This window comes from Siphateles boraxobius, unplaced genomic scaffold (assembly GCF_051911475.1).
Source record: "Siphateles boraxobius isolate OS27281-9 unplaced genomic scaffold, OSU_SipBor_1 54, whole genome shotgun sequence".
Taxonomy (NCBI): Eukaryota; Metazoa; Chordata; class Actinopteri; order Cypriniformes; family Leuciscidae; genus Siphateles; species Siphateles boraxobius.
Window position 1 is genome coordinate 2,683,007 of NW_027509180.1, and position 24,484 is coordinate 2,707,490.

Sequence of the window (24,484 nt, forward strand, 5' to 3'; positions counted from 1 at the left end):
GCGTCCACTAGAGCGCCCGGGCAGTCAGCGTCCGCTAGAGCGCCAGGGCAGTCAGCGTCCACTAGAGCGCCCGGGCAGTCAGCGTCATCTTGAGCACCAGGGTAGTCAGCGTCCTTTAGAGCGCCCGGGCAGTCAGCGTCCACTAGAGCGCCCGGGCAGTCAGCGTCATCTTGAGCACCAGGGCAGTCAGCGCCAGGGCAGTCAGCGTCCTCTACAGCGCCCTGGCAGTCAGCGTCCACTAGAGCGCCCGGGCAGTCAGCGTCATCTTGGCACCAGGGCAGTCAGCGTCCTCTACACCGCCCGGGCAGTCAGCGTCCACTAGAGCGCCCGGGCAGCCAGCGTCCACTAGAGCACCAGGGCAGTCAGCGTCCTCTACACCGCCCGGGCAGTCAGCGTCCACTAGAGCGCCCGGGCAGCCAGCGTCCTCTAGAGCGCCTGGGCAGTCAGCGTCCTCTAGAGCGCCAGGGCAGTCATCTTCCTCTAGAGCGCCCGGGCAGTCAGTGTCATCTTGAGCGCCAGGGCAGTCAGCGCCAAGGCAGTCAGCGTCATCTAGAGCGCCCGGGCAGTCAGCGTCCTCTAGAGCGCCCGGGCAGTCAGCGTCCTCTTGGGCACCAGGGCAGTTTTGCCCGGGCAGTCAGCGTCCTCTTGAGCACCAGGGCAGTCAGCGTCCTCTAGAGCGCCAGGGCAGTCAGCGTCCTCTTGAGCACCAGGGCAGTCAGCGTCCTCTACACCGCCAGGGCAGTCAGCGTCCACTAGAGCGCCCGGGCAGTCAGCGTCCTCTACACCGCCCGGGCAGTCAGCGTCCACTAGAGCGCCCGGGCAGTCAGCGTCATCTTGAGCACCAGGGCAGTCAGCGTCCTCTACACCGCCAGGGCAGTCAGCGTCCTCTACACCGCCCGGGCAGTCAGCGTCCACTAGAGCGCCCGGGCAGTCAGCGTCCACTAGAGCGCCCGGGCAGTCAGTGTCATCTAGAGCAGGGGTTTTCAAACTTTTTGTGTGTGTGGACCACTATTTGTAATCAAGAATTTTCACGGACCACCTCATAATACACATAATTAAATATATCTACACACGGTCCTTCCTGAATTAATATATCTTCCACGGTCCTTCCCCCCCGCACCTCTAAAACTATAACTGGTCATCACATCAGTACAACAGGCTTGTTAAAAGAAAGTTTATTGAACACAACAACTGCCACATATTTAATTTATTCATTTACTCAAGCGCCCGAGGGCATAATCAGGTTCTTTTCAGGGATGCAAACATGTATGGTCAAAAAAGAGAGAGGTAATCGAAGCCCTCGCCCCGCGGCAAATATCCAGATACTTACATTGCCGCCAACCCCTGCCACCCCTATAAAATACCCAAATAAAGTGTTAACAAAATTTTTTTTATAAAAAGATAAACCTCACATATTTCAGCCCCTTAAATCATTTTTCACAAAAAAAGGTTTTTATAAAAAGATAAACCTCACATATTTCAGCCTTTAAATCATTTTTATAAAAAGAATGAGTCAAAAAAAGATAAATTACTTGACATTTACATCGATGCACATTAGCTTACCTTTTATTATTAGCTAATAGTAAAATTCGGTCCGATTTTCCCGTGCCGTCTGTCGTTGCTATGCGCGCTCTCCACAACTTAGTTGTGCTTAGTAGCTTATAGATTTCCACCACCGAAAAACGCTTGCTGTAGCTCTGCTACAAGATTTATTTACGGAGAAGAGAAAAACACCCGTAGTGTTTGGGTGCACGTGCATTCTTACATTCTTCATTGACTGAGCTTTCAATGTTTACGGAAAGGATGAAGCTGATTTGTTTGTTTTTGTCACATGAACTGCGGTGCGTTTGCTGCATTATGAATAGTTGAGGTGTTTTCATCTCGCTGCGCCTAAAAAAATGAGTGCGTCACTTCAATTATGAGCGCACTTGCCGCGCGCCAATGAAATAATGAACTTGAGAGCGCAAAAGACACGATATGTGAACGGCCCCTTGACGAGCTACCTCCAATCGTGCGACGTGTTGGAGACCCCAGTAAAAGATACGCAGCAAGAAGAAACACTAGCGTTTCACACTTGCGCGCATACTGCTGTTTTGGCGTGCAGTATTCTGATTTGCTTATTTCCTATTTACTTGTTTGGTGGAGGCAATCCAGAATTACTGTTGGTGAAATTAAATTTCAGACAAATATTTTATATAATGGCAAAATATCTGCCTCTGCCGCTTTCCTCTTCAGAGAACCTGTTGCTATCCACCGATCCATGTTGTGGTTCTAACGGCACTGAACTTGAACGTCACGGCCGAGCACCACTAGCCTATTTTAGTAATCCCACAATAAACTGACAATTTAATTTAAATTTTATATCAATATAGGCCTACATATTCTTTTTACTTTTGATTTTTTTTTATGGGGATTCCTGGTAAAATGAAGGTAAAAAATATTATTTTATATTTGATTTTGCCTTTCCACGGACCACCTGCAGTACCCTCACGGACCACTAGTGGTCCTCGGACCACAGTTTGGGAACCACGGCTCTAGAGCGCCCGGGCAGTCAACGTCATCTTGAGCGCCAGGTCAGTCAGCGCCAGGTCAGTCAGCGTCCTCTAGAGCGCCCGGGCAGCGGGGCCCCTATATTTGTCACCACCTTTCACCCCACTAGCCACGGCCCTGCTCGTGCACGAGCTGTGAAGTCATTCGGTGGGAGTAAATGATGTAGCTACACGTTCTTGTAATCTCAATGTTTTAAATGTTTATGAAAAATAAATATGCCGTCAGAAAACACAAGTTTATTTTTAGAATGGGTGTCAATTGTGAAACATGCTTATTTGCCTTTGATTTGTAAAATATAGCAGTAAAAAGCACTTCTGAATCTGAGAATCTTTTTTCATGTTTCTTGTTATTTGGTAATGTTTTTAACGTTTTTTTTTAAAAAAAGAATTAGAAAAGAACTTAATGATTAATATAAGAGAAATTACAGAAGATGGGAATAACATTTTTGACGCTTTAAATGCACATCATTGCACCTTTTTACACGTTTTTAAATGTTTGCTCTAATAAAACACTTGTCATGTAATATAATATTCAATAATTTGTTTGTGATTTGATAACAGCTTCCTCTGAAACATGAATAACATCAGTGTGTCCTGTGGAGAGATTGAGACTGATGAGGGGTTTGTGTTCAAACTTCCCTCTGATTTACTGAATCACACACTCAATGAAGACTGTGAGCAGAGCTGGTTCTCAGAGGTGACTATTATACACACACACATACACACACTCACACACACACACACACACACTTAAGCCTGTTTTATGCTTCTGCGTCGAATCGACGGCGTACCCCCGCAGACCCCTCTGCGTCGCTGCGAACCCGTAGCTCGACGTGCACCTCCAAAAAATTGTAACTACGCATCGAGGCGACGCAGACCACAAGGGCTGTGATTGGTCAGATTCACCGCGATGCAACTAAACCTGACGCAGAACCATAAAACGGCCACGACGCCGTAGGAGTGACGGCGTAGCTACGCCGTGGAGTTTACGCAGAAGCATAATGAGGCCTTCACACTCTTGATCTTCTTGTGTTTGGTGTGTTCAGGACGGACTTCTGATAGCAGATCCATCAAAACCACACACACTGATGGATCCTGTTATTTCAGTCTCATCTGATCGTCTCTTTACTTCTCGCTGTGTGAATCTGAATCATGAGATCATCTGTGACGCTTCAGGAGTAAATCAACTCTCAACACATCATTCTTCTGTTTTCATATTTAATCTTTCATTAACATGATTCTCTAATGTTTCTTTCTTTCATCACAGTCTCATCACAGTCTCAAGACCATGTTCAGAGGTGAGAGAGACACTTCAGTAAACCACATCAATCAGGGATGCGCGATATATCGGCCTATATATGATCATTTATCAAGCGCAGCGTCAGTTCTGGCAGGACACGTTAGTCGAGCTCGCATCATCAGTGACTCTCAGCTGATCCTCTTCAAACGTGGGTTCGTGGAAAAACGCCCATACAAATAAACTGCCATTGGGCACACTATGGGTCGGAGGGATCGTAGGGTGAATTTGGATGACAATTGCCCACAGACTTGTAGAGGAGTGGGCCTTTATTAATAACCCCCCTATTCACGGAACCTTACCTACTTGCCACGGAACAGGTGGTTTTCGGACACCTCTAGTGGGCGACAGAGAGCATATTGCCCCATAACACCCCCCCCCCCCCCCATCCCACTAACCCACTATTTGTCCAATAACCCACTATATTGGGCAAATGAGGGACAAAATGAGGGAAAATGAGGGGAAAAAAAGGGACCGTGAGTTAGGGTTAGCGTGACGGTTAGGGTTAGAGGCTGAAAATGTTTTGCCTTCGCTCAAGGGCCCGGTGCTTTCGGTACGTCGCTCGGGAAGGGCCCAGGGGTCAGCATGCCGAATTTGGGGCCCCGGGGACATTTTGAAAAAAATCCCACTCGCCCATTAAATGAATGTATTCGCCGCAGTGGTTTCGCGGACGCGCTTCGGAAGGGCCGACCGACTAGGGGGCGCCGTTTTCCGACTCGCCACGGCCCCCTGGTGCGGGCGGGAAAGCTTGGTGGCCCTGGGGCCTCGTTCAGGGGCCGAAAGGTCGAAAAAGGGACGCTCGTCTGCGAACCCGCTGCACCGTTAAATGGCCCGTGGGACAGTCCCCGTACGGAGACGCAGGGTCGTGGCGCATTGAGATTTGAGATTCTGACCCTCCAGGGGCCCCCGACTCACGGCCCCGAAGCTTGAAAATCTGGGACCTTCCTAAAAAAAGTTTGCCACTTATAACCAACTTTCACTCAAAAGGCTCTTAGGGTACATGAGTGAAAGACACACAAGGCCGAGATTAGTGTTAAAAGGGCGGGAAAGTGTTGCCTTCGCTCTAGAGCCTTGCGCCTTCGGCATGTCGCTCGGGGCGGGCCCAGGGGCCACCGTGCAGAGTTTGGGGCCCCTGGGACATTTCCATCAAAATCCCACTCGCCCATTAAACGAATGTATCCGCCGCAGTGGTTTCGCGGACGCCGCTTCGGAAGGGCCGACCCACTAGGGGGCGCCGTTTTCCGACTCGCCACGGCCCCCTGGTGCGGGCGGGAAAGCTTGGTGGCCCTAGGGCCTCGTTCAGGGGCCGAAAGGTCGAAAAAGGGACGCTCGTCCGCGAACTCGCTATGCCTTTTGAATGGCTCGTGGGACGGCCCCTGTACGCAGACGGAGGGTCGTGGTACCCCGATGCTTCAGATTCCGACTCTCCAGGGGCCCCTGACGCGGGGCCCCGAAGCATGGGGCCCTGGGGCCTTTAAAAAAAATCGCCCCTCAGCCGAAAAAAAATTAAATGCCTGAAAGGGCCTTTTCAGTCTGAGAGGGAAACAGCCCTGAGAGAGGATTTCTGCACAGAGGCTGAGAAAAATTTGACTCTGCTCTAGCGCCCCCTGCTTTGGGTACGTCGGTCGGGGAGGGCCAAGGGGTCAGCTTGCCGAATTTGGGGCCCCTGGGACGTTTCTGTAAAAATCCCACTCGCCCATTAAATGAATGTATTTTGCCATTGTGGTTTCATGGAGACCGCTTCGCAATGGCCGATCGACTAGGCGGCGACGTTTTCCGTCTTCCCACGGCCCCCTGGCGCGGGCGGAAAAGTTTGGTGGCCCCGGGCCCTCGTTCAGGGGTCGAAACGTAGAAAAAGTGTGAAAAAAGCACATTTTGAAACTGACAGGAGTCGAAAAGGTCAAACCAACGAAACGAGCTGCCACACGGACACGGAAGGTCGCAGGACCCCGAAACTCGGCGAGCTCCGTCGTACGGTGACCTCGAGCGGGGCCCCAGAGTTTGAGGGCCCTGGCCGCTTTCTAAGCGTTTCTTACGCCCCGTTCGTTACGTGCCCATTCATTGTGGATGGTGACTGAAAAATGTGGATGGTGACTGGAGATTTTTTTTGATTTTTTTTGATTTAACCACCTCTACTGTACTGAGCACACTCCACTGAACACATCACACTAATTTTCAAGTCATTTCAGTGTTTGGTTTGCATAAAAACGAGTGTCCTCGAAACCACTTTTTGGCGGGAAAAATGGTTTCTTCGCGGACAAAGTGGTTTTTAAGCTTTGCTTTCGAAATGTTTTAATGAAACGTGTTTAGCGAGACTCTGTGGGATGCCCTGGAAAAGTTTAGTTGCCCTGGGGCCTCGTTCAGGGGCCGAAATGCCGAAAAAGTGGCCAAAACCGACATGCCTGTAAATGGCCCGTGGGACGGCCCCTGTACGCAGACGGAGGGTCGTGGAACCCCGGGACTTCAGATTCCGACTCTCCAGGGGCCCCTGACGCGGGGCCCCGAATCCTGGAACTCGAGGGCCTTTGCAAAAAATCGCCCCTCCCCCGCCATCAAATCATTTAAAGGCCTGAAAGGCTCTTTCAGTGTGAGAGTGAAACAGCCTCGAGGGAGAGATTTTGCATAGAGGCTAAAAAATACTTGCCTTTACTCGAGGGCCCGGTGCTTTCGGTACGTCGCTCGGGGCGGGCCCAGGGGTCACCGTGCCGAATTTGGGGCCCCTGGGACCTTTCCATGAAAATCCCACTCGCCCATTAAATGAACGCAGACGCCGCTTCGAAAGGGCCGACCGACTAGGGGGCGCCGTTTTCCGACTCGCCACGGCCCCTTGGTGCGGGCGGAGAAGTTTGGTGGCCCTGGGACCTCGTTCAGGGGTCGAAAGGGTGAAAAACACGTCACGGGGTCAAAAAGGTCAAACCAACGGAACGCGCTGCCATAGGGAGACGGAAAGTCGTAGGACCCCGAAACTCAGCGAGTGCCGTTGTCTCCCGTCCCTGAGTGGGGCCCCCGAGTTTGAGGGCCCTAGCCGCTTTCTAAGCGTTTCCTAACCCCCGTTTGTGATGAGTCCATTGATTGTGGATGGTGACTGGACAAAATTACAACGTATTAATTTTTCATGATGACCCACTGGGTCCTACGGACACCAAAATTGTATCTCGTTTAGAGGGGGACGAGACCTTTACTTTGAGACCACCCACGGCCCTGTGGGCCCCCGGGGGCCAGAGATGTAGATGAAAATACACATTTATCTAAGCGAAAATTGGACGGATACGGCCGTGGCTGGGCTCTTTGGAACCGTCTAGTTGAGCTGAAAAGAATAATAAAAACATTATGAATTTTGGCCGTGTTTTCGCGGAGATATTAGCCGAAAACCATCGGGCACACTTCAAAATGGCGCTCGCTGATGACGTCACGATCTCGGGAACAAAATCGCTCATATCTCGGGAACGCGAAGACCCAGAGAGCTCAAATTCTGGTGATGAGGTCCCACGGGGGCCCTTACTCGAACCAGGGCGGTGGCGCGCCGCGGGGACGCCCCCTAGCGGATCGCCGTTCGCTGGGGCCCCCGACTTTGAACGGCTATAACTCGGGGACCCGGGCGAGTTGGACCTCGGGGGTGGGCTCATTCGAAAGGGCCCGTCCAGCACTACGATCTATTAGAGTTTGGGGAACATTGAGCCAGGGGTTCTCGAGATATAAGCCGACAAAGCTGCGCCTTTGACCGGACGTAACTCCCTGGCCCCGAGGCCCTCGGGGACGGGGATGGCCTCGTTGGACAGGGCTCCTCGAGGCCTACAGACGACCCGAGTTTGAAAGTTTTTCGGCATGTGGTTTTTGAGATATTCGTGAAAAACAAACATTCCCATACGTTCAGTGGTTATATGGCTGTCACCCATGTCTCCAACGGGACTTTCAGATGATTAAAAACTTCTTTTTCAGCCCCAACCACCTCTACTGTACTAAGCACACCCCACTGAACACATCTCACTAATTTTCAAGTCATTTCAGTGTTTAGTTTGCATTAAAATGAGTGTCCTCGAAACCACGTTTTGGTACTGTGATAAATGCTACGTGGGATGGGAAACATTTTCTGTGAAACACATTTTAATGAAAGTTCCAAATCATGATAAAAACTATTTTACTGCACTCAGGGGCCTCCCCTGAGTCCGTAGCACCAAGTCCCATCCCATAATTCCACTGACCACGAACCCACTATTTTTTATAATGTAATAAATGCTACGTGGGATGTCCATAGCTGTGGTCAGGAATGGTCTAGAGCCTCCATTTTTGCACTCAGGTCTAAGTCTCATCACCCTCTATCAGAATCCAGAGTTTCGAGAAGATCGGAGAAACCTTTTTTTCCGACCCGAAAAAACCGACAGGGGTTTTTTTCGGGTCGAGACTTTGAGTTTCTCCAATCTTCTTCAAACTCTGGATTCTGATAGAGGGTGATGAGACTTAGACCTGAGTGCAAAAATGGAGGCTCTAGACGCTTCCTGACCAGAGCTATGGACATCCCACGTAGCATTTTTTCAATAGTAAAAAATAGTGTGTTCGTGATCAGTGGAATTCTGGGATGGGACTTGGTGCTACGGACTCTGGGGGGGGGGGTCCTGAGTGCAGTAAAATAGTTTTTATCAAGAAAAAAACTTTAAAAAAATTGCCTATCACAGAAACTGTCAGATCCCACGTAACATGGACTCTGGGTGGCCTGCTGAGTGCAGTCAAATAGTTACCATCATGACAGGAACTTTAATTCAAATGTCTATCAAAGAAACTGTCTGAATATCCCCATTCAATCGATGGCAGGTGGGATTGTGTCCGATTGCAGCTTATTGCATGAAGGCCGGGGTTAGTACTTTTCAAAAATAGTGGGTTATTGGACAAATAGTGGCTTTGTGGACAGCGGGAAGTTTGCCCAATATACTGGGTTATTGGACAAATAGTGCGTCCGTGGGATGGGGGGGGGGTTGGGGTCAACGGGAAGTTTGCCCAAAATAGTGGGTTATTGGACAAATAGTGGGTTCGTGGGATGGGTGCGTGGCCCAGGAGTGTGGGGGGGGGGGGGGGGGGTCTGGTCACTCTAGTGGTCAATCGGACAAATAGTGGGTTAGTGGGACAGGGCACGTGTGGCGCCCCACCAAGGACGAAGGCAGAACTGCTTAGGGTGGCCTCGGGCTTCGGGGCACTCCGTCGGGCCCCTGAGGGCCGCCCGCGTGGGTTGGGCGCCCGGGGAGGGTCGGCCTGCGGCGTCGGCCGACCCCCCAAAAATTTCGGGGGGTCGGCGCGCTCGTCCGCCAACCCCCGTCCGAGTCCCATCGGCCCAAGGACTGAATGAACGCTTTTTATTTTTATGGACTAGCTAGAGGAATACAACATCACTGTATTCATATATAATCTCCTTCAGTATTATCAACAGCTGTCGCATTTCTCAGGAGCGCATTACCCTTCTCCCTCTCCAGCTCCACCTGTCTCAGTCGGGATTACCATCCTCCCTCCCCAGCTCCACCTGTCTCAGTCAGGATTACCCACCTCCTTCCCCAGCTCCTCCTGTCTCAGTCAGGATTACCCTCCTCCCTCCCCAGCTCCTCCTGTCTCAGTCAGGATTACCCTCCTCCCTCCCCAGCTCCACCTGTCTCAGTCAGGATTATCCTCCTCCCTCCCCAGCTCCTCCTGTCTCAGTCAGTATTACCCTCATCCCTCCCCAGCCCCTCCTGTCTCAGGCAGGATTACCCTCCTCCCTCCCCAGCTCCACCTGTCTCAGTCAGGATTACCCTCCTCCCTCCCCAGCTCCACCTGTCTCAGTCAGGATTACCCACCTCCCTCCCCAGCTCCTCCTGTCTCAGTCAGGATTACCCTCCTCCCTCCCCTGCCTCAGTCAGGATTACCCTCCTCCCTCCCCAGCTCCTCCTGTCTCAGTCAGGATTACCCTCCTCCCTCCCCTGCTCCTCCTGTCTCAGTCAGGATTACCCTCCTCCCTCCCCTGCTCCTCCTGTCTCAGTCAGGATTACCCTCCTCCCTCCCCAGCTCCATCTGTCTCAGTCAGGATTACCCTCCTCCCTCCCCAGCTCCACCTGTCTCAGTCAGGATTACCCTCCTCCCTCCCCAGCTCCTCCTGTCTCAGTCAGGATTATCCTCCTCCCTCCCCAGCTCCTCCTGTCTCAGTCAGGATTACCCTCCTCCCTCCCCAGCTCCACCTGTCTCAGTCAGGATTACCCTCCTCCCTCCCCAGCTCCACCTGTCTCAGTCAGGATTACCCTCCTCCCTCCCCAGCTCCTCCTGTCTCAGTCAGGATTATCCTCCTCCCTCCCCAGCTCCTCCTGTCTCAGTCAGGATTACCCTCCTTCCTCCCCAGCTCCACCTGTCTCAGTCAGGATTACCCTCCTCCCTCCCCAGCTCCTCCTGTCTCAGTCAGGATTACCCTCCTCCCTCCCCAGCTCCTCCTGTCTCAGTCAGGATTACCCTCCTCCCTCCCCTGCTCCTCCTGTCTCAGTCAGGATTACCCTCCTCCCTCCCCAGCTCCACCTGTCTCAGTCAGGATTACCCTCCTCCCTCCCCAGCTCCTCCTGTCTCAGTCAAGATCAGGCATTTTGACTCCCCTTGAATCAGAATAAATTCTCGAATTATTTTTCACATTAAAATCTTTAATTAATAATATGTGCAATACATTCATGTTGGTTCTGTTGTGTTTACCCTAAGGGGGGTTATTGCTGCTCTTATTCACGCTAGGCCTCATGGATGCGCAGGAGTTCTCGCCCAGAACAGAACTATACCGCCAATCCTAACGTTATGCTAATTGTCAATAGTATTTGACGATAGTGGTCCTGACAGAAATAACGTTATCGGTATCAGACGATATATGTAAATTTTTTTAATGTAGTCTGTATCGGCCTGATAAGTAAATTTTGCCGATATATTAAAGCCGATAAATAATGTATTATTTCCTTCAGCTGAGACACTTCAGATGCGCACTGTTCAACATGATGGTTTTAAATTGCTTGAAATATGATTGGAATCACTTCAAAAAGGAAAATACAGTAAAGTGCAACATGTGCAGCGCAAGTCTGTCATATTGGCTACAGAAAATGAACATGAGAACATCATAATTGTGTGCTCGGCTTTTAATGGTGAGACTTTTGTTTTCGTAATCAGGCTCTCAAAAATGTAGATTTATCCGCCAATATATCGGTTATCTGCTTTCAAATATAAAGAACAATTGGTTATCGGTATCAGCCAAAATGTTCATATCTGTAAATCCCTAAGATCAGTGTGTCCTGATTCAGATCAAACTCTGTGTTAAACTGAATCTTCTGTAAGTGAATCATGATGATTGTGAATGTGTTTTTCAGTGTGGAATGAAACTACAGCGACTCCAAACTCAAGTGAGTTTCAGCTGATAAATGTGTTTAATTCACTAATAAATCACTGATTCAGATCTGATTCAGACTCAGTCCAGTGTGAATGTTTTCTGTCATATTGTCTGATATTTGTGATCATTGTGTGTTTTAAAGATGTTCTGAATGAAGTGACTCCGTCTCTCCAGATCTCAGGTAAAACATCAAGAGCTTTAAACCTAAACTCTAATATTGATTATCATTATAGATCAGCTGATTTGATATTTGATCACTTGTATAGATCAGTTGTGGTGGCTGTTTGCTCCATTCATCTTCATCTTCATCTTCATCTTCATCTGTTTTATACTACGTAAAAGGATCTTCAGGTGAGTCCAGACTGATCTTATAACGTCATACTTCTGTCTTTACATCTGACACTAGTTCACAAGAGCTCAGGTCATCGTGAATCACATTTACATTCATTTGATCAGATTATTTTATGATTTTGTCACGTTTAGTAGAACAGCTTTCTAGAGTATGAATTTATATATATTTGAATAGATTTTGGTGTAAGAAACAAAGAGATGAAAATATAATTTATGTTTTGACCTCTGTAGCAGTCAATGACGTCTCAGATTTAATTTAGCATCTAAGATTAGGAAATCTCAAGTTTAAATCCCTCTGAATAAGCAGAATATAATAGTGTGTATAATAAGTGTCAGTGTGTTGTCAGATGTTTTCAGAGGGAAGCGGTTCTTCTGTCAACTGATGATCATACAGAAAACAGGTGAGTGAATCAAACTGAGAGAAAGAGTTATTTCACTGCGTCACATGATCATCTCAGAGATGAGACAGATGATGATGATGACGTACAGCTGATGAAGATTAATCTCAGCTGAATCTGAATCTGTTTCACATAGGGATCTGAAGGTCGGATCTGATGATCCTCATTCACCGCAGGAATCTGAAACGGTTCAGTGTTCAGATGATGATCACATCTGATGCTTCAACATCAACATCATGGCTAGTTTTTAATATCTACTCGCCTTGTTTGTCCTTCACATCGAAGCACAAAGTGTATTTCCAGACCCTTCACCGTCTCTGTTCCTCTGTTACCCCTTTTCCACCAAAGCGTTTTGAGAGCCGGTTCGGAGCCGGTGCCTGCGCGCGAACCAGTTCTTTGTGTTTCGACAGCCAAAGAACCGGTTCTCGGCCAGGAAAACTGGTTCCAAAGCGGCACCAACTCTTTGCTGGACTAGAACCAGAGAACCGTTCTTTTACCACGTCATGCTTACGTCGGGGGCTGGGGGCGGGTTTAGATGTGTCCTAAACATCTTTTCTGACCGCAAAGCCAGGAGAAACATTTGCAGAAACACGATGTAGTCCGCCATTGTAATTGTTATGCTTGAAGTTGGCGCAAGCGTTTCTAGCTTTTTTTAAAAAAATTTTATTCAAAACATTATGTAAGCAAAGAAGAAAACAGTCACAAAATAGAACAAATAAACGGAGAGAAAAAAAAGACAAGACAGGTGTACATAACTAATCAGAAAAGATTACATATCAAAGGAAAAGATTAAAAGACTTACATATTTCAATTGTTTTTAAAGCCTTCTTGGTTCACGAGTTAGAGATAATCCCAAAGTAATGTTGTACTTGCAAGCGTTTCTAGCTGAGACTTAAAGCGACGTACACAGTGACGTAACGACGTCGTTCGCTGGGCGCTCTAGAAGTGAAAAAAAAAAAAAAAAAAAAATTGAAGTGGAAAAACAAACAGGTTCTGAGGAGGTTCGCAAGTTGAACCAACTCCGAACCAACTTTGAACCAGCACCAGTTCCGAACCCGTTCTTTTTTGGTGGAAAAGGGGTAAGAGGTGAAATGAGCTGTCGACCTCCAGAATAAATCTCAGTACAAGCTGGAACTGAAAACTGCTATTGTGAACAGGAGTACAGTTCATATTCTAAATGCTGCAGTTATATTTTTAATTTTCCAATAAAACGGTGCTTGGTTCTTACTGAAGTCTCCATTACCCCTTTTCCACCAACAAGAACCGGGTGCTGGTTCAGAGCCAGAGCCAAAGCTGGTTCAGAGTGGGTTCGACTGACGAGCTTAATAAGAACCGATTTGCCTTTCCACCGGCTAGAGAGCCACAACAGAGCCAAATCTTACGTCACTGTATACGTCTCATGTTGCCCAGCAACGCTAGTGCGGTAGCGCCAAACAGTACGCCAGGCTTGTTCGAGATGCATCGGCTTCTCGCAGATCGATCTCCGCATGACATCAAAGCGCTGCGATAGCGATCTAAAAGCACAAGGAGTCGTATGTTCTCCAAACACTCCCGCAGCTCCGATCGGTCCGCGCCGCTCCGATGCATCTCGAACAAGCCATCAACAATAACGGACGTTGCAATACTATGGATGCTCATGGGTTTACAAAATACATCGGAGTCCAACGCGTTTGTGCAGCTCGCCGTAACTTACATAGACGGATATTTATAATCGAGCTGCTATTAGCTCGACTAGCTGCTATTTAAAAATGGCGGTCACAAGTTTCTATTCGTCTTGTTGGTCACGGTAACCCCGCCCCCAGCCCCTGACGCAAGTGGTTCTTACTTGGCTCTGTTCTAGACCAGCAATTATTTGGTGCTACTTAAGAACCACTTTTCCTGGTTCGGAGCTGGTGCTTTGCGTGTGGAAAACCAAAGAACCGAATTGAAACTAGGCTCTGGCTCCGAACTAGCACCAGCTCTGGCTTGGTGGAAAAGGGGTACATGACATCAAAAGCAATCCATGACACGTTCCCCTCCCAGTCTAAGGGTCGGGAGGGCAGGTAACAAAGGAAATGAAAGTATGACAGTAAAAAGTAACATAGAAACGTAAGAATTAGTGTTGAGCAGATCGAGGCTTCGTGGAACTGAAACCTTTGAAGCAAATATGTGTCGAGGCTTCGCAACAATCCCACACCCCTGGTGGTCAGAACAGTGTGAATGCAAAAAACACCAGAGCCAAACATGCATAAACACACTTTTTACAAGTGTAACCCTGGAATGTAGCCTACTGAGTTCATATTTCTTTACGATGTGTATCTGGGTATCTTCCCCTTTAAGAGCATCGTTCTGTGGTAGGGTTTGGTTGTAATCTACATGTGCAAAACGTGGGTTTTACAAACAAGTTAGTGTTCCTCCTTTATTCATTGGTAATTTACTAAGGTGACCACTCGTCCCGCTTTGCGTTGTACCGCACCGCATTTTCACCCCTTGTCCCGCACGTCGCATATTGAGAAAATGTCCCGCATTTTCATCAGCCTGTTTGTTTTTAATTATTATATTAAGAAAACATGCATGCGTTATTTTGCCTTTTTAGAAAGCATTTAATTTATTCTTTTTGCGGCGTAGTTTTTCACCTGTATTTTTAACAGCGCTTCGTCAGAAGTACAAATACAACACAACAGCCGTTGTTTAAATCCTATCCAATGGTTGAAAGGACAGGAGTAAACACGGACACTAGTTGGTTATGACGGCTGTCAATCAAAATGTGGAGCGGTGATTCGTTCCATGTGTTCTCTGTCAGAAAACAAATGGATAAATCGGCAAATAACATTTTTAATTTAACAGAATTTATCAACTTGTTGCCTGCTGTAGGCTAGTTGTTTTAATTCACATCCTTTCTAAAAATATGAAAGTTTTTGGTTTTATATATTCTTAATATAGGCTATCTGTTAATTAACTAATTTCATGTTGTTTTATATTTTATTGGATTTTAGTTGGACTTGGTAAGAACTGTTTCAAAAATAGTGATCTGCATGATGCCCGCTGCCTTTGGACTCAGTGGTGTTGAATTTAAATGACATGTAGCCTAAATAAATGCATGTTATGTGATTGTGATATAATGGTGTTTTCTGGAAGGGACCAAAGAACAAAGTATTTTTATCAGCTGAAAGGTAGAATACAAATGATTTTATTATGTTAGACAGACACTAAGAGTTTCAGGTTGTGTTTTAGTGTTGGTAATATATGTCCAACACAAACTTAGTAATCGTCCCACATTTGGTTTGTTTGGTGGTGGTCACCCTGAGCCCGCCTGATATAGGTAATGTGATGTATGATTGGTTCTTTGAAGTTGGAGAAGAAAAAGAGACGGAGAGAGACAGAGGTGTGGGTGTGTGTGTGTGTGTGTGTGTGTGTGTGTGTGTGTGTGTGTGTGTGTGTGTGTGTGTGTGTGTGTGTGTGTGTGTGTGTGTGTGTGTGTGTGTGTGTGTGTGTGTGTGTGTGTGTGTGTGTGTGTGTGTGTGTGTCGAAGCGCACCGCTGTAGAACCGTGATTGATCCGACCAGGATGGGTTAATTGTATTAGTTTGATTAACGAAAAGTGTTGAAGTAGTTTATTCAGCAGAACTTTTTTTTTGTTTTCGCAAGGGTTCGCTGGCTGTAAGCGGAAAGCTGAGTTATCTTTCAGTTTGTCACTACACTTGTGTGCGTTGCAGGCGAGTTAGTGCTAACTACGAACGAAATAGCGACCGAGGATCTGAATACTAAAGTGGACTTTAAATATCAATGTGAATAATGGTGATAAGGAGGAGCTGGACGGCTGGACATCATGTCTTCATGAAAAGAAGCAAAAGCAAGTAAATTCCTTTTACGAAACTTGTAATAACTGTTATGCACAAGCAGGATAACATGCAAGCAAATGCTCAGTATTCTCGTTTATTCAGTGATAATAGGAAATTACAGTAACAGAGATTGTTTAGGCTTTACAGCAGATCTAGAATAAAGTTATTGTCCAGCTAAAGTTAGTTTTGATTGATTCACTTCCGTTGCAGAGATCATTAGAACTCGTTTTTAACTTATTAAATTAACTTTATTAATTATTCACATTATTGCAATAACGTAGTTGCCAGGAAATGGAAGAAAAAATAGAAGTAAAAATTATTTTATTCATTTATTTATTATAAATAAAAACTAAAAATAGATCAATTGCATAAAATCCAGTGCTTTGCTTTCATGTTTTCAGCGCTTTTTTGTTTGTTCCAAAATATTTACATATAATAGGCCTATAGTCATTTTTAAAATGTCAAAAATTTGGTAATATAATTGAATAAATGGATAATACAATAAGTGCGACACACTTCAATATAATTAATTATAGTCAAGTCATATTTATTTATATAGGGCCTAGCTCTTTTTACAATATTGCGGGGCTAGTTGTCACACACTTGTTTTAAATACTTCCACACATGCCAGCATGACGAAACTCGGTGTATTTACTTGCCAAATCAACACTAGAGAAAATATTGCGCCAAAATCACTGAACATTTATTTCATTATAGCGAAAGTTAATTTCTTACTCATGTTAATTTTTCATCTCTATTTTGTTTTGTTTTGTTTATTTAAGATGAGACAAATCTGATATTATTTTAATCTTATATCTGTTATTTCACAGTTGATATAGTTGTTTAATGCTGATCTAACCGCCGGGTTTAAACCGCATTGATCAGGCGGGGCATGTTGTCACAGTTCACTTCCATTCTTTCAGGGTATATCAAGAATAAAATATACACTGTATTAAAGAAACAAAACCACTTAATTGTACTAGACGCGTGGTGTGGTAAATTAATTTGGGAAATAATAAAAACTAAAACCCTAGATTTACACAAACTGAGAAAGTCCAAAAGTGTTATGTTGTGCCCCGCTCTCCGCTAACTTCTTTACACGATTATAAGGCCGTACAAAGTAAGTGCTTTTTTGCGTACTTGCGGTTTTATCTGTTCCTTCCTATATTTATGGTGTGAAAAATGTATAATTCATCCAACTTTGTTAAATAGATGAGTTGCTTCTCAATCAGATGCAGAGAGAGATTGAGCAAGGAATGATCCACATTTCATTAAGGTGGGGGGAGGTTGGAATATTAAATCAACACCAGTATTTAATTTAACACACAGCAACCAGCATTTAGTCTTTGTGCTTATCGAGCATGATTATTGCACTACTGCCCTGTACTGCATGAGTCTGATTGGAAAGATGTGTTTTGTGTGCTTTTGTGTTACTGATTTGGTATGAACCCCCCTTTCTTCAATCAATGGTATATTCCTCGCGTGTTGCGCTCTTCAGTTTGCGGGAAGCGCTCTGAAGAAAGGTGTCTCCGTTAATGGACAATTCAAACAAGGTCTTAGAGCATATTAAATAGAAGTTATTATGAAATGAGAACAAAACATGGTGGTAATACTGTTGGTGACCCCTGTTGTTTGTTAAATAGATGATTCTTTATGTTTAATAGTACATTGTATTGCTTTAACACTGCGATTGTGTCATATTTCTATGAACGGTAGCCTATTACATTTTAAGTATCAGTTAATGTCCTATGTTGGTTTTCATGGGTATAAGGATGCTTGGTAATGTTGATCTTGGTTTCACTTAATTTCATTTTGATGACATGAGTGGTTAATCTGTGCTGCACCGATTGAAATGCGCGCCAGTAATCAGCGGTGCATTCTGGGTAATGTAGTTCATGATTTAAAGCATGTTATGTGTGTTGAGAAGAAGCTGAAACTGTGAATTGTTTCTTTGATATTGTAAGTTGCCTGCATATTAGAAATATGGGACAATATACTAATTGCAGATTGTCAATCCAGAACAGATGATTGTAACACTGTCCCATTTTATGCTTGCAGGTATGAGTCGTATTCTTTTGTTTCATTATTGTTTTATTAATTTTCAGAATTCATAAATCTTATTAGTTCTACATAAAAAATATGCCTTTGGTGTTGTGCATCTTATTAAATGGAACCATTTAAGATACTGTAATATATAGCGCTGATATAGCGCTTTTAACAATATGGACTGTTTCAAAGCAGCTTTACAGTGATAATAGGAAAATAAAGTAACAGAGATTGTTTTGGCTTTACAGCAGCTCTAGAATAGTTATTGTCCAGCTAAAGTTAGTTTTGATTGATTCACATCCGTCACAAGGATCATTAGTTATTAACTTAGCGGCCGCTAACACGACACCTTTCGAACATTAAACCCTTAATGCGATCCGGCCGCTCATCCGCACAAAACAGTGCCTGGTGGCTCGAGAACGCAAACCATGAAATGGGTTCCAAGGTACAAGCCTTGAAAAATTTATAATACAGATTTTTTTATTGCTTCCGCGTAGCCATTTGACCCGGAATTATCCCGACAACGTTTTATCAGTACAGACGTAAAGGGAAGGAGGCCTTCACAAGGGAGAGACTAGCTGACACTTCAGGGATGCGTTGTCGTCGTGTCCAGGCGCAGGTCCTTCATCAGATCCGGATACGGCTTGGATCCGGCGGACTGCGGTAACCCTCGGGATAAACAGAGAGACTAATATTAGCGTAGACGCCTGCCATCCAAAGTCTAACAGTAGGAGACTTGTATAAAGAAGATTAAAGCATCTTTCAGTAAAGTCTAAGACTGGTTCTTAACTGCTGCAAACTGGACCTCCTCATGGGCGGAAGAACCAAAAAGGGCAAAAAAAAAAAGAGTTCCTTCATTTTCTTTGCATTCTATAAAATAATTCAATTAGAATGCATAACACATCAAACGAAAATAGAGAAATTATTATAATATTACTAAATAGTATTTACTTTACCAAACAAAACAGTGAGAATCAAGAAGGAAATTGAGGAATTCATGTTTAGTTGTGTTGATATTGTAAATGTTATGTATGTATTATATGCTATCATTAAATCAGAACCACTTTACAATAAGGTTTCATTAGTTAAATTTGTTAACATGAACTAATAATGAACTGCACTTCTACAGCATTTATTAATTTCAGAATTTACTAAAACAAAACTTAAAATCCCAAAGTTGTATTTGTTGACATTAGTTAATGCTCTGACTGTGACATAACAAACAATTAACAGGTGTATTATTATTAACTAAGATTAACAAATACATTAACAGATGTGTTGCTCACGGTAAGTTTATGTTAGTTAAAGATTCTCTAAGCGATCCTGGGTGACGTCACTTCTTGTTGACGTTTGAACTATTGTCAAACAAAACGGAGGCTAGCTAGACCCTCCCTCCTCCGCATCTCGTCTCCTCCCCCTCCCTTCCGTGCTATTCCGTCAATTTAGAACAAAAAAATTATTTAGCGTTACCCACCTGTCCAGCAAAAACAGAGCAACCTGAATGTCGGAGTGGAAGCCCTTCTGCCGGCGGAGTTCTCGCCATCTTTCGAATGCTAAATTCGGTACTTCGCGCGTTCTTTATCCTTTTCCCTCTTCTTCGTAAGTTGATCATCGGAACGTCGTCTCTTTGGTCGTGTGTCGGCCATTATTCAAACTTCCCTCTTGATGTTTCTCTCTCCTTCACACACCCCCTTCATGTGCGCGCGCACTAACCCCCCAGACCCACCCTCAAATACTTCTTGCCAGTGATTGGCTGGAACACTGTTTGTTATGTTTCGTGGTGCGGGTCAGCCAAGTTTGTTTTTGTTGTCATTTGTGGAGCCTGTGGTGTCTACAGAGACCAAGTTTTTTTACAGTGTGTTCAGGGGACAGGCAGCTCGCGGATAGTGAGGAGATGTTTGCTGTATGTGACCACAAATATTTTGGCCTGACATCACTTAGAGCACCTTTAATACATGAATAACAAACAAATGAACCATATTGTAAAGGGTTACTATGAAATCCAAGATTATAAATTCCTTAAAATTTAGAGATGGACATGGACTTAAGTTTTCATTTCACTAGATGTATTTCCCCAAGCTAATAACACTTGCCTTGGATAAAAACGAATGACATTGTCAGACTCGGAATGCGGCTGAAATCGAGTTATACTTTTATTTTTAGTTAAGCATAACTCGCATGCTGCCGCAACTTTTACAGTAGCATGGCAGGATAAATGTAACTTCTTGATATTATCTTACCGTTCCCGCTGCTCGTGTTGTGTGAAGACTCTGAACTGCTGCGCATGCGCTGCCGAGGAAGCTCCGCCCACTTCATTTTTGAGTAAAGGGAAACATCTGTTAATGTTTAATGTTCAGTTATGTTTGACATTTTTTAAAAGTTTCTATTATGTTGATGTTTCGTTACCATTGTGCAGAAGAGTAGGGCTTATGGTTATGTTGTGAATAACTGCATGTATTCATGTAATGATAGTGCAGTAACACGTTTGTTTCTGTGCTAATAGCATACATTTATGTATTTTAAAAATGTAATATAACTCAAGTCAAAAAGTCAAAAACAGGTAATTTCCATTCACTCTAATTCACACACTTTTTAGAGTCGACTTTAAATAAATAAGCATGTTTCACATACAAGTATTAAATTCATTGTGTTATAGACTAAATAATTCAGGGGATTTTACATGATTTTTTTCAGGTAGATTCCATAAAAGAAATTAAGCCTTAACTACTCAAAAATATCCTGTGTAATATTGTTAACAGATTTTAAGTAGCAGTATTTGTTTTACAGTGGAGTGTCTTTACGATGCGCACGTATTAATGCCAAGTTTTTTAAAAAAAAATTATATAGAAATCCCGATGTGAGCGTGGCAATTTTATATTACTCATTTTGTGCAAACGCAAGATTTATATCAGATCAGGCTGGAAAAAAAACTGGAAACACCAACCCATAAATGTGTTTCGATCCTCCATCAGCTGAAACTGAGAAACTGCTGATGTTTATCAGAATCACTCATGAGTTTCAGGAAACCTGCCGGTAAACCCCCAGTCGCCAGTCGTGGGCAGTTATATATATATATATAACCCTTGTGCTTTCAGTAAAAAGAGTTACATATAGGTGCATAGTTTTTGGACATGGATATGTTTGTCCACTGTCATAAAAATATATATTTGTTTTCCCACTGTCATTGATGTCGATTTTGTTTCACCGGCATCATTTCTATTCATAATTATTGAAAACATTCATAATTTTCAGAATTGTAACTCTTGAAATCCTGGTTTGCTTGCATTATACCAGTGATGTCTTTTTATTGAAAAACAAAAAAGTAATTATTTTTCATATTCTAAATCCTAAGGCGGAGTTTTTTTCTTTGATTATTACAGTCTTGCATATGTTGAACAACATTATTTGTTACATCATATTTTTTATGCAGTGTCAGATTAAAAAACAAAACAAAAAACTACCGTCCATAAAGTGACAAATGAAAAAGTGCAAACAAGAAACTAGAAATGTGTTCGAAAAAAAAATTGGCCTTCACAGTTTTCACATGCCGAGTCTGAATCTGTGAAGAGTAGGACTCATTTACATGATTTGCAGTACAATATCATTTATTTATTTCAAACTGTACACACACACACACACACACACACAATACACTGTAAAAAAAGTTTAGTTGACTCAACTTAACTAAGTCAAGTAATCTTGTTGCTTTGACTGAGTTAAGTTGAGTCAACTTATAGTGTCAAGTTTATTGCACTTCAAAACACGAGTTGACTCAACTTCCTGTATCAAGTAATGTGGACTGGAAAACATTAGTTAAGAGAACTAAAAAAAAGATGTTGGTTGAACTTATGTTGGTAAATGGACTGCATTTATATAGTGCCAGCCAGCTCGTTGGGAGCAGCTGGGGTTAGGTGTCTTGCTCATGGACACCTCGACACTTGGTCAGGTGGAACCGGGGATTGAACAACCAACCTTCTGGTTTGTAGACTACCTACATGAACCACTGAGCCACTGCCGCTCAGATTTTATCAAGTTAGTTTACAGAAATTACTAGATTTCAAAAATTTAAGCAAATTAATATCTACAAAGTATCTACATGAGAATTGAGAATTGGCCAGTCAAACTTAACACTGACACTCTGGCGGCGCTAGCCAGCTGAATTAACAGCGCTCAAAGTCGACACTCAGAGGCTGTGTTCAAAATCATATCCTATACCCTCATTCACTATTCCCTACATTAGATCACTAATATAGTCCACTTGACTGAGTGAATAATTCAGTTAATTTTCAGTTAATTAAGTTAATTGAGACCCTGATAAACACCTGCTGTTAACAATCAGAATCACTGAAGGAGATAGGAACAAGAAGAACAGAAAAAAAGACGAAATCAAGATAAAAGACATTAAATCTTAGCAAAAGATCTCAGCAGATGAGGATTAAACATCTCCACAAACAGCAATACCAGCTTCACTTATTACTAACCAGACTGACTTTATTTCTGTCAGACGTCTACAGAAGTTCTTATTAAAAGGTGACAGAGGTTTAGATGTCATTTTATTTTTATTTGATGTTACCATAATGGTGATCAGTGATTGCTTTAGTTGGGCTCTTGACACTTGACTTTTGAACATTAGTTGTTCTTTGGCTGCTGTAGCTGTGTCTTTAAAATACATCAGCTATGGCACAAAGCTGAAGACAACAGGATGACAATGATTGTTTGTTAATAGTCACAATCATCATATTATGGCCTGATTTACTGATCTCATTTGCTGTCTAAAGTTGTTAAATGGTGATGTCTTGTAGTTTTGATTTTGTTGTCATTGTGATTTTCCACGCTAGATCTCAATCTAGCGTGGAAAATCACAATGACATTTGATGTAAAGAAAATAATGTTTTTAAAAAGGTTATACTCAGAACATTTTGAACTTCTTGATCAACCAGACACACACAGGCATCTAATTGGTGTATGAATCTCAACAATGGTGACAATCATAAGTTTTATGCTGCAATGCATGTTGGGTACCAAAAAAAAAACATGACTCCCAGCATGCATTGCAGCATGAATAAATTATGCAGCTGATTTGTCTGGTTATTTGCTTTAATTTTTACTTTTTGTTTTTATTTTTGCTTTTGGTTTTGTGTTGACTTTTAGTTGCGTATTTTGGGATGTTCAAATTTAATGTTATCTTTTTTGTTGATTGTCACCATTGTTGAGATTCATACACCAATTATTGATGCCTGTGTGTGTCTGGCTGATCAAGAAGTTCAAAATGTTCTGAGTATAACCTTTTTAAAATCATTATTTTCTTTACGTCAAATCCACGATAGATCTCAATCTGTAAAATCACAATGACAACAAAATCAAAACTACAAAACATCACCATTTAACAACTTTAGGCAGCAAATGAGATCAGTAAACCAGGCCATTACATGATGATTGTGACTATTAACAAACAGTCATTGTCATCCTGTTGTCTTCAGCTTTGTGCCATAGCTGATGTATTTTAAAGACACAGCTACAGCAGCCAAAGAACAACTAATGTTCAAAAGTCAAGGGTCAAGAGCCCAACTAAAGCAATCACTGATCACTATTATGGTGACATCAAATGAAAATAAAATGACATCTAAACCTCTGTCACCTTTTAATAAGAACTTCTGTAGACGTCTGACAGAAATAAAGTCAGTCTGGTTAGTAATAAGTGAAGCTGGTAATGCTGTTTGTGGAGATGTTTAATCCTCCTCTGCTGAGATCTTTTGCTAAGATTTAATGTCTTTTATCTTGATTTCGTCTTTTTTTCTGTTCTTCTTGTTCCTATCTCCTTCAGTGATTCTGATTGTTAACAGCAGGTGTTTATCAGGGTCTCAATTAACTTAATTAACTGAAAATTAACTGAATTATTCACTCAGTCAAGTGGACTATATTAGTGAACTAATGTAGGGAATAGTGAATGAGGGTATAGAATATGATTTTGAACACAGCCTCTGAGTGTCGACTTTGAGCGCTGTTAATTCAGCTGGCTAGCGCCGCCAGAGTGTCAGTGTTAAGTTTGACTGGCCAATTCTCAATTCTCATGTAGATTCTTTGTAGATATTAGCTTGCTTAAATTTTTGAAATCTAGTAATTTCTGTAAACTAACTTGATCAAATCTGAGCGGCAGTGGCTCAGTGGTTCATGTAGGTAGTCTACAAACCAGAAGGTTGGTTGTTCAATCCCCGGATCCACCTGACCAAGTGTCGAGGTGTCCATGAGCAAGACACCTAACCCCAGCTGCTCCCGACGAGCTGGATGGCACTATATAAATGCAGTCCATTTAACAACATAAGATCAACCAACATCTTTTTTTTAGTTCTCTTAACTAATGTTTTCCATTCCACATTACTTGATACAGGAAGTTGAGTCAACTCGTGTTTTGAAGTGCAATAAACTTGACGCTATAAGTTGACTCAACTTAACTCAGTCAAAGCAACAAGATTACTTGACTTAGTTAAGTTGAGTCAACTAATCTTTTTTTACAGTGTAGTTTTCGCGTGAATGATACGATACTCGCTTTATGGCGTGTAATACGCACGCACTCCACACCCCTAATCCGACCCAAGGCTTTTCAGTGCGTATATGCACGCAAAATAAAAAAAAGAAATACATTTGTGGCGTATA

The 24,484-nt window shown here is 43.5% G+C and overlaps 2 protein-coding genes across 2 annotated transcripts in view; one reads left to right on the forward strand and one right to left on the reverse strand.

Moving 5' to 3' along the window:
• LOC143714465 (uncharacterized) overlaps positions 1-24,484 on the reverse strand; it is a 318,540-nt gene that overhangs the window by 158,664 nt on the left and 135,392 nt on the right. The window lies entirely within an intron of this gene.
• LOC143714364 (uncharacterized) lies at positions 2,974-12,182 on the forward strand. The gene is made up of 8 exons (XM_077205480.1): positions 2,974-3,246; positions 3,596-3,727; positions 3,817-3,847; positions 11,196-11,228; positions 11,358-11,396; positions 11,482-11,566; positions 11,914-11,967; positions 12,101-12,182. Exons 1-8 carry the CDS (start codon positions 3,124-3,126, stop codon positions 12,180-12,182), a joined length of 579 nt encoding a protein of 192 aa, XP_077061595.1. The 5' UTR covers positions 2,974-3,123.

Coding starts and splice junctions, on each gene's coding strand:
- LOC143714364 (XM_077205480.1), top strand. CDS start 3,124: ATGAATAACATCAGTGTGTCCTGTGGAGAGATTGAGACTGATGAGGGG. Junction 3,247..3,595: donor AGCAGAGCTGGTTCTCAGAG/GTGACTATTATA, acceptor TGGTGTGTTCAG/GACGGACTTCTGATAGCAGA. Junction 3,848..11,195: donor TCTCAAGACCATGTTCAGAG/GTGAGAGAGACA, acceptor TGTGTTTTTCAG/TGTGGAATGAAACTACAGCG.